General features: G+C 34.1%; 2 protein-coding genes across 3 annotated transcripts; one reads left to right on the forward strand and one right to left on the reverse strand.

The window, feature by feature from the left end:
- Nucleotides 1–550: 550 nt before the first annotated feature.
- On the forward strand, nucleotides 551–8,313 carry LOC145097002 (tetratricopeptide repeat (TPR)-containing protein). 2 transcript variants are annotated; one of them, XM_079034457.1, is made up of 19 exons: nucleotides 551–1,024; nucleotides 1,365–1,749; nucleotides 1,901–2,000; nucleotides 2,164–2,271; nucleotides 2,703–2,884; nucleotides 2,984–3,179; nucleotides 3,297–3,554; nucleotides 3,755–3,901; nucleotides 4,303–4,381; nucleotides 4,646–4,759; nucleotides 4,835–5,007; nucleotides 5,630–5,748; nucleotides 5,857–5,980; nucleotides 6,120–6,185; nucleotides 6,320–6,446; nucleotides 6,690–6,804; nucleotides 7,106–7,290; nucleotides 7,419–7,531; nucleotides 7,841–8,313. In XM_079034457.1, the coding sequence occupies exons 2-19, from the start codon at nucleotides 1,370–1,372 to the stop codon at nucleotides 8,105–8,107; spliced, it is 2,853 nt and encodes a 950-aa protein (XP_078890583.1). In that variant the 5' UTR covers nucleotides 551–1,024; nucleotides 1,365–1,369; the 3' UTR covers nucleotides 8,108–8,313. The 2 variants fall into 2 exon arrangements, with proteins under 2 accessions (XP_078890583.1, XP_078890584.1); XM_079034458.1 differs by lacking the exon at nucleotides 551–1,024 and having other exon boundaries at nucleotides 1,286–1,749.
- Nucleotides 8,314–8,628: 315 nt separating this feature from the next.
- LOC145097004 (chlorophyll a-b binding protein CP26, chloroplastic-like) lies at nucleotides 8,629–10,347 on the reverse strand. Its single transcript, XM_079034459.1, has 6 exons — nucleotides 10,075–10,347; nucleotides 9,897–9,981; nucleotides 9,685–9,735; nucleotides 9,319–9,439; nucleotides 9,092–9,226; nucleotides 8,629–8,988 (listed from the first exon to the last, which is right to left on the reverse strand). Exons 1-6 carry the CDS (start codon nucleotides 10,283–10,285, stop codon nucleotides 8,728–8,730), a joined length of 864 nt encoding a protein of 287 aa, XP_078890585.1. The 5' UTR covers nucleotides 10,286–10,347; the 3' UTR covers nucleotides 8,629–8,727.
- Nucleotides 10,348–10,592: the final 245 nt, after the last annotated feature.

The raw sequence follows: 10,592 nt of genomic DNA on the forward strand, positions 1-10,592 counted from the left end.
TAGGTATCTTGGCATTTTTTTAGGGTATGCTCAATCAAGCCCTACCTACGTCCACTTAAAAGGTTATGCTTTCCACAAAAAGAACAAAAATCTTAACTATGGTTTTTGGTCAGAAAAAAGAGATGGATAATTGGATATGAATTTTTGAATTTTAAGTTTTCAATCTAATATGTAGGTCATTATTTGCATTTGTTTGTTACTACCTGTGGTTATATGTTTTCAACTTTTTTTTTTCTTATTAGAACATCATATTTTAAAGAGAAATTAAATTGCTTCCTACTTTTTATGCCTACAAATGTTCCTACCCAATAAGATTATGACAACTGTCATCATTCCATATTTTTTTAACTAACTCATTAAAGCTATATTAAGAATGTATTAAATTAAATTAAATTAAATAGTAATTTATCATAATCTTATTGGATAGGAATATTTGTAGGCATAAAAGGTAGGAGGTAATTTAATTTTTCTATTTTAAAAACTCTACCCGGCTACTGCTCATTTTTAGACGACGAGGCTATATATTTAGGTAGATTATTTGAAGTAAAGATAAATTTAAGTGAGATGCTATATTTAATATAAAAGTAATTGCCAATCGTTTCTAGGGTTCCCGCTACTGCATGTTCCTCTCGATTCTCATACCTGTATGATGAATGAATGAAGATGGCAAGGATCAGTTTAACATAGATGACGAAGATGGCAAGGATCAGTTCGTTCGCTGGATTGGAGGTCGTCCTTCACGAAAGGAAGGAAAGAAAGCGAGCAATAAACTAGAATTAGGGCTGCGTTCTTTTTTTTGATGAAAGGAAAGGGGTATTTTGTCTCAATAAAATATGGAACACGCCTTGTATTTGAAATCTTCTCTCATAGCCAAAGAATCTGATTACAAAGAAGGGCTTGTTGTTTTCATTTGGTAATTCAAATTCAATTCCTTATAAAAACCTCGCCAAACACTTTGTAATTGGAATTCAATTCCAATTATAAAGGAATACAGTCAAATACGTCACAACAAACACGCCCTAAGGTAATTTCTTCTTCCGGTATCTTCAACTGACTCTACTACTGACTTCTGTATCTTTTCTCGTGCTCCGATTCATAAGCTGCAACCACTTTGCGCAACTATTCATAGATACATACCACAACCACGTTAATGGTCGCTTTTTAAATCGTTACCCAATCAGTTGAGATACAATTTCAGTTCTGCGATCAAACACGTTGCAGGCTCGTTTAATTAAAATTAAGTCAAGATTATGTATAATTTAGACACTATTTTTTTTAATTAACTTCTAGACATTCTTCTGTTATGTATCGTGAAATCTGACACTTGTTTTATTCTCCACTTCATGGACAATTACTTAATATAGGTCAAATGGGAGAAGAAGAAATGATAGGTCAAATGGGGGAAGAAGAAATAAGAGATGATGAGTTAAATAATCAGAAAGAGACCGTTGAATTGGCCTCTGAGTCTACTGCAACAGAGGATATAAACATGAATCAAGCAGAAGACAGTAATGCTGAAGAAGAAGATGATGATGATGATGAAGATGAGGAAGAAGAGGAAGAAGAAGAAGAAGAAGATTCAGAGGAGCCATATACATTAAGATTTGAAGGGGATATAGATCCCTTTGCTCTCACAGAGGTGGATGCTTTTGGAGTTGAGCCTTATGAGTGTTTGGAACGCATGGAGAATGAGTATGAAGCCTTGGCTGCTAAAAAGCGTAAAGCAAACCTCAGTTACAACCATGAAGGGTAATTATTATTATTATATCACTTTCCATGTCACTTCTTTCCATCTCATGAACTGGGCCTTCTTTATGCAACCTTGTGGATTAAGCGCAAGCTTATATTGATAATTGATATGATACTATCTAACACTTAGAAAGTTTGTGCATTGTGCCAGAATGCCACCAGAAAAGAAGTTGAGACAAGAGGATTTCCCTGGTGCAAACTTTGAAGAATTATTGGCGGAAATGACATATGGAATGAGAAGAAAAAGAAAGGTATGCTAGACTTTCTTTTCAGGTTTGATTCCTAGTCCTACTATTACTATTTTTTTTTTCTTTTTTAATGAATGTATAGTTGCAACATTCATAGTTAGTCTCTTGTTGCTACCTGTATTATTATAATCAACTTGTGATTTTTGACGAATATGAATTCTGGCAGATTAAGAAAAGAGGTAGGAGGAAGGGATCAAAGAGAAAAATTAGTCCAGAAATTACACGACAATTAGGTGATGCTACACTCTTGTATGCACATGGGCGATATGAGGAGGTACAATGTTATATTATTACCTTTGGTTTTCTTGTATATACCTTACCTTTTGAGGGAGTTTGGATTCCTCAGGAATTGGAATTCAGTTCCATTTGATTTCACAAAATCCCACCAGTGATTCCATAAATTAATGTTATTTCAGTTCCAATCCTACCTCATTTCTACAAAATGACTGATATATGGCTATACGTAATCTAAGCCATATTTTTAACGTTTTAGTATGCTGGTTTCTTCTTATTATCATCAAATTTTGTAGTTGGATCTCATTTCATCTTCTGCCAACCAAACGTGTGACAGATTCTCTTTCAAACAAAAAAAACATCAAAACTTGGGAAACGTTTTCTTATCATTTGTTATTTCATGCTTCCATTCTCTTGGTTGTGTTTATATTTTTTGTGCTCATTTTGTTGTTGGTAATGAAATGATGTTAGGCGATACCTATACTGAGGGAAATCATTCGTGTTTCACCGAATCTGCCTGATTCATACCATACACTTGGTCTTATATATAATGCCATTGGGGATAAAATGAGATCCGTTAACTTTTATATGATTGCTGTACATTTGACACCCAAGGATGCATCTCTCTGGAAGCTACTTGTTACTTGGTCTATGTGAGTTTTCTTCCAACATACTTATATGTGTATATATATTCTTAGATGCATTTTTCTACCGAAAAGAAGAATATAAAAATGAGGCGTGATAAAATGCAGGGAATTAGGGAACCGTGAACAGGCCTGGTATTGTCTTGACCGAGCAATAAGGGCAGATCCGGAAGATGTGAGTCTTAGATATCACCGTGCCTCAGTTCATGTTGAGCTTGGAAACTATCAGAAGGCTGCTGAATCATATGAGCAAATCTGGCAACTTCGTCCTAAAAATGTTGAAGCATTGAAGACAGCAGCAATGGTTTGGTTTGGATTTACAAATCTATATATATATATATATATATATATATATATATATATATATATATATATATATATTATTGGAATGGGAATGAATTAACTGTTTTGGTATTTTCAGATGTACCAAAGATGTAGTCAGCATGAACGCATTGTCAGCATTCTTGAAGAGTATTTGAGAAAGAACCCAAAAGATGCTGATCTGAGCGTGGTTCATTTATTGGCTTCAATGCATATGTTGGGAAATGCACATGAGAAAGCTCTTCACCATATTGAGTATGCACAACACAATTATTCTGCTGGTAAAGACTTACCTGTTGAGCTCTTGGTTCAAGCAGGGATATGCCATGTTCATCTTGGAAACATGGAAAAAGCACAGGTATTTTTTTTTTTAAAAATAGGATTCCTTTATATTTCATGGATTGTAATAAGAAGAAATGCAAGTATAATAGAATTTTTTGTGGAAAGAACATTACTATTTCTTATATTTAGCCCTTGACTGTGCTCTTTGAAACTAACCCCTTGTTCTCTCTCTTTTTTTTTTTTTTTTTTTTTTTTTTTTTTGTCAAATGTTTGTAGGCTTTCTTCGGTGTGTTCACACATGAGACTGTAAATGATTATTCTCACTTAATTATTGAAGCTGCAGACTCATTAATGATTGCAAAGCACCATGAATCCGCATTGAAGTACTACCTGATGTTAGAAGGGAATGATGGTGTCAATAAAGTAAGTAAATAACCTCGATTTCTTGTCTGTGCAAAAGACGTAAATACCCTCATGCTGATTGTGTTTGGTGTATCGGACTGGGACAAAAATTGCAATTTTTAAAAGGTGTAGCAAGACTCTCGTCCATGCAAAAGACGTAAATACCCTCCTCATGCCCATGCCCATGCCCATGCCCATCATCGGAAATATCTCTAAAAAGCTTGTCTGTGCACTCCTTCCTGGTATAGCAGACGAAGTCTTAATGTCATGGATAACTTTATATGTTTTTGAATGTGGACCTTTTCTAGTTTGGGAAAGGAATGCTCAATGCTCAATGTGGGAGAAGGGAATATTTTATTTAAGCCTAGAGTCTTGTTGATTTCTAATTTATACTATGATTTTTTGTATTGAATTGGGTAAAGGGACTACTTTATTTTAACATCGGGCGTTGTTACTCCTTCCTAAGTTCAAGAACACAAGCAATTGACTACTTCTACAAAGGTACCACATGATTCAGATTCATCATCTATAGGAGTGAGTTCTGAATATCAAAAAATGTTTTTCAGTTTGTATGAGTAGACAAAAACTTAAAATGATGGTTTACTCACATTCAGTCTGAAAAAGAAATACTTTTTTATGTTGTGAAGCTACTGGAAAGCTTTATGACTCTTTTCTAAAGTCTAAACCAACTTTTTGTTTTACATTTGATTGAAGCGTTGATATCTCAGAATAAAATATTTATTGGTAATTGTATTTTCTTGACAGCTCTACATGAACATGAAGACAACATTGATGCTAGGTTGGAACTAGTGTCAGTTTTGTTATTAGTAGATAAGGAAGATGAAGCCATTTCTGTACTTTCTCCACCTTCTGATTCAGGTTTGCTAGATTTTATTTTAAGGAGTTAATAATAATACTCAATTTGTTGTTATCTAATTGTTTACACATTTTCAGAATCAAGAGTTGATGGAACCTCTGATGGGGTGATGAACCCTTGGTGGACTGACAAAAATATAAAGTTAAAGCTTTGTTATATTTATAAATCCAAAGGTTTAACCGAAGCATTTGTTGATGCAATATTTCCATTGGTTCGTGAAACATTGTTTCTTGAAACTATTCAACGAAAGGTGAGATTTTGCACAACCTCTTTTTAACACATAGGGCTGAGTAATCGTTTATTACTTTTTTATTATCGATCATAAAAGATTTGTCTTACTTAATGAAGTGCTATTTGCCTTTCTTGGTGGAATTTAAGACAATGGTTTACTTTTCAGCTTTAAATTCATTCATGTGAATTATTTTAAACATTCTATAAAATGAAATTGTACATTAAGTTTTATAAGAAATATAGTGTAAACTTTATATATTGTTTTGAACTTGAAATGTAATCCATATGACTCCAAAACATATGTGTTTCATTCTCCTCAAACTGCAGAAGTATGTATTATAATTACTTTCTATGTTTATTTACAACTCATATTTGTTTTGTTATTAAGGAGTACCTTTTACATGAAATAAAGCATTTTATATCCTTGGTACCTTGAACATTTTATTTATATTTTGGTTGATTCTCTTTTACACTTGTCTTCTAGATTAATTTTTTATGCTCACTGTTGTTTCCAGAAAACTTCATATGTGCACTGTATGACTTTCCATTCAGGAATATTTAGAGAAACTGAAACATCCAAGCATTTCACTTTACATTAAAGATGCAGATTCATATGTTTTGATAGATATTTGATTTATTAGGTTAGACCAAAGAAAAAGCTACCAAAAAGTGAGCTGCATAAAAGAGTTGAGGTATTAGATGAATATCAACCTGACAATTTATTTCAAGGATTCCGCCCTATTGCTTCTTCTTCAGATCTGTAAGTCTTGCATATAGATTATTATTATTATTATTATTATTATTATTATTATTAAAGAGTGATTTTATTTTTTGCATGCATTGCTTGGAATAATTTCACCCTGAACAGGTCGAAAGCTTCTAGAGCAAAGAAGTTGCTGAGGAAAAAAGCAAGAGAAAGAGAAGAAAGGCGAGCTGCAGCATTGGCTGCTGGAGTTGAGTGGCATAGTGATGAATCAGACGATGATTCTCCTGTAAGTATGCATGTTAAACGGATAAATGAGTATATATTATTTTCTTTACATTTCAAGTTTAAAATAATACCATTTGTTGTAGCATAATTGATCTATTCTTATGTAATAAATTGTTAAATTGTGTCATGTCATGTGGCAGGTATATAGAGAACCTCCCCTGCCTAATCTCTTAAAGGATGAAGAACATCATATGCTCATTGTAGATGTAAGTGCTTCTTGTGGAAACCTGTAATTATGTTTATGTTCATATAATGGTTAACCTATGGCTACCTGTAGAATCTTTCTCGATTGAAATGTAGTTTTTCAGTTGCCATTACATGTACATGTTTTTATTTATAGCTATGCAGAGCATTAGTATCAGTGCAAAGATATTGGGAAGCACTTGAAATTATCACTTCAACTCTTAAATTGGCACAAAACAATCTAACAACAGACAAACAAGAGGAGCTTCGTTCACTTGGAGCACGTAAGTCTTAATCACAACCTACTTACTTACATACATGTTTTTTCTTATTAATGCATTCTACTATTGGGTTTTCAGAAAAATCTCCTTATTAGGACATTGTACTTTGAAAAGCTATTATATATATATATATATATATATATATATATATATTTCAAAGTACAATGTTGTTGTAATAGGAATAAATCAAAGTAAGATGCTATATGATTTGAAAAATTATCTCTCTTTTTTTTAAAACTTCTACAGAGATAGCATATAATATTGATGGTCCCACGAATGGATGGGATTGTGCCCGATACATCATTACCCAAAACCCTTATAGCTTTGCAGCCTGGAACATCTACTATAAAATTATGTTAAGGTATACTACATACTTACTTTACCATCATATATGCATATTTTTACGTCATCACATCTTGTTTCTTTTTATTTTCTCATTATTTGATTAACAATGCTTAAAAATATCTGCACACATGTGGATATACAAAGAAAAAAATAAACAATGGCAGATTTGTATAAACTTACGACTTATCCCTTTACTTTGTCTACTGAGTTGTTCTTTCCGCATTAAGTTAAAAAGATAGCTTGGCTTACATTACAGGATTTTGTGGATAAATATGCTGAACTGAAAATAATGTTTACATTCTTTTAATCACACACAGATCGAGGCTGGATAAGCATAATAAGTTTTTGCTTGAAAAGCTTGCAAAACATGAGGATTGTGTGCCAGCACTTTTAATAAAAGGACATGTATTTACAATGCATAGCCAGCATCAAGTAGCTGCAAGATATTACCTGAAAGCTTATAGATTGATGCCAGAGAATGCTTTGCTAAATCTTTGTGCTGGTATTTATTTCTTTTCTCTCAATAGCATATATTATATTTGTTTTTAATTTCTATATAGCATAATTAATGAATTGCTCTTGTTTCACTTGGTATGTATTTTTTTTTTTTTTTTTTTTTTAATCTTAAAGGAACTGCCCTAATCAATCTAGCCCTTGGATTGCGACTTCATAACAAGCATCAATGTGTCTTGCAAGGCTTAGCTTTTCTCTACAACAATCTTCGCCTTTCTGATAACAGCCAGGTCTTCATCATTCTCCTTCATTTCATTATAAAATGTTGCAATTTATTCATAGTGCAGGGAACATAAAATTTTGTATAAGAAAACATCATGCAAATACCGTTTCCATTTATTAGTTAATGGTACAAAACATGTAGCCTTGCCCTATTGTTATTGTTAAGTTTTTGGCTTCACCATCATCTCCTATTTCACTTGAAACATGGAAAAGATATATTTAATAGAATAGAATAAGGTCTACACTTGTGTGGCCATTATACTTGTTTACAAACCCTGCTAAAACATAAAGCAACTTGGATTTTTTCTTTTTTACAGGAAGCTTTATACAATCTAGCACGAGCCTATCACCATGTTGGTCTTATTTCACTTGCGGCTACATGCTATGAGAAGGTGCTTGCAATTCATCAAAAAGATCACCCAATCCCAAAGCTCCCCAATGATGGTCTACAACCCACAAATGACTTAAAACCCGGATACTGTGACCTTAAAAGAGAAGCAGCTTATAATTTGCACCTCATTTATAAAAATAGTGGGGCCATGGATCTTGCCAGACAGCTGCTTAAAGATCACTGTACTCTTTAACTTAGGACTTGTGTATATTCGCATGTATATAACTTTTTCACTATTGCAGAGTTTTATGCTATTTGTTGGCTTTTATCCTAAGACTTTATTAAGACGTAGGATAAGTGGTTATATTAACAGGAAAGGGTATGCAACTTGTGTTGGCTTTGTTAGAAAAGTAAGCAAATAACACCTTAATACATGGAAATATACTTCAGTTGCTTGTTTGTTGGCTTACGCGAGACACATATGACAAAACAAGTTGCACTGTGTTTTGTGTGTTTGGCAGATAGAGGAATAAAAATCTACCAAATTTCAACTTTGTACCTTTTTTTTGTTTACCAAGGCATTGCACTTTGAAAAATCAATCAATTTACAAAAATTTAATTTTTTCATTTTTTTTTTGACATACTAAGAAATATCCACCAATTTTAGCAATGAAAATTGTGATAATTGAATGACATTGCTGTAATTGGGTGAATGTTTCAAATGTTGTAATAGGAAATAGTAAATGTAAAATGCTATGATAATAAACAAACGAATGAAAATATGATCGAACACCTTGTCATAAAATCAAAAAGTATAGATTACATGAGTGGCATTTGATTATCAGTCATAATGAAGAGCTGAAATTTGGGGTTTTACAGGGTTGGGGTTCGTTCAATGTTTCCAGAAATAACAGTTAGAATGTTGTTTCCAAAGGGATCGCTCAAGTGAGAAGCTAGGTTTTCAACAGGGCCCTGTCCAGTCACATACGCTTGGATGAAGAACGCAAACATGGAGAACATTGCTAGTCTACCATTCTTGATCTCCTTCACCTTCAACAATGCAAACTGGTCTGGATCATTAGCCAATCCCAATGGGTCAAATGGCCCACCAGGGTGCAGCTTGTCCTCAAAATCCTGTACATAAATAAATTAAAACCTCCCAAAATTAATTAATCATGGAAGGAATACAATATTCTGAAACAGTTGGTTATTTATTAATTCTATATATGATTCATACCAAGCCGTTGGTGATTCTGTAGTATTCCGCACCACCAACAAGAACAACCTCTGCAACGACAGCCAGGACGAGGTTAATGGGGATGTTCTTCCCAAAGTAATTCAATGTGTTCCCATCAAGTAGTAGAGCACCCGTCTGCATCCATGTACCCAAATAAACTGAACTCGTTAAAGTTTTAGTCTTTAATTAATTAGTAATTTCAGCATGATATGATATGTGATACGAACCTTGAACCAGACAGCTTCAGGGCCACAGTTGGCACCATACTTGTTGAAGGCCTCGGGAATGATGCAACCCGCCGCACCCAGCATAGCCCATCGTGCATGAATAAGCTCGAACGCTTGGTATCTGCATGCCATAACATTACTTTACTTGTTGTAATTAAGTTAGAGACAGCAATGACTGTGTCACTGTGTGTGTGTACCCAGAAATATATACAGAAAACCAAAGTCAGTTGACAGTTGGTTGATGACTCGTTGTACGGCGGAAAACTATGTATATAATCCATTTTCCCTGAGTTGACTCAACTCACCTCTGTATGTATGTATAAACTATAATTTATTATCTTGAGTAATTGATCAGTGGGAACTTACTTGGCAAAGTCTTCTGGTTTCTTGCCAAGTCCAAACGGATCATAACCATAACTGCATATGAGATGATGAAAAAAAAAAGTCATTTAATAGCTGGTATATATATATATATATATATATATATATATATATATAATATATATATATATATATATATATATATATATATATATTGTGAATGTAGATGGTAGTGTGTAATTAGGTAATTGACTTACTCTCCGGCGACTTCCCCATTGAGGTACTCTGGGATTTCCGACCGGTCCAAAAGACCTTCGGGCAAGAATATTCTTCTCTCAGGACCTGTAATTATTACAGATAAGTATTTCATGAGGATGGATGGATAGTAGTAGTAGTAGTAGTAGTGATATATTATTATGTATAATTAATACTTACCGTACCACTTGGCAAGCTCGTCGGAAGCCGGGGTGACGGGGGCGGGCTTAGCCTTGGGTGCAGGTTTCTTCTTTTGGAAAAGGGCGACGGTCTTAAAGCTGGCTGCAGGACTAGAAGCCGAAGGAGCCGTCTTGGATGTACCGGAAAACTTGAGCTGGTTTCCAAGAATTTCCGACACACCCAGGGAGGACGCTGCTGCCATAGAAGCCATTCTTGCCGGAAATTAAACCTTTAGCTGTTTTTGTTTGTCTGCGATGAGAATTGATGACAAGGGAGAGGTCCTTGCTAAATGGAACTTCTCGTGGATGTAGACTTGCCACGTAGGATGTCTGTGATTGGTTGGAGGAGGGAAATGAAATCTGATGCTGCTATCATATAGGATTATCTCAATGACGTGGCGGATTACGATATTTGAATATACTGCATCTGCATGCATGATGATGGCCCTGCATTAGCTACGGAACTTTTTGAACTTGTGGATCAGAAAATGCCGGATAACATGTCAATTGTTTTCATTC

This window comes from Lactuca serriola, chromosome 4 (assembly GCF_051521515.1).
Source record: "Lactuca serriola cultivar US96UC23 chromosome 4, Lser_US96UC23_V15, whole genome shotgun sequence".
In the NCBI taxonomy this organism is placed as follows: domain Eukaryota; kingdom Viridiplantae; phylum Streptophyta; class Magnoliopsida; order Asterales; family Asteraceae; genus Lactuca; species Lactuca serriola.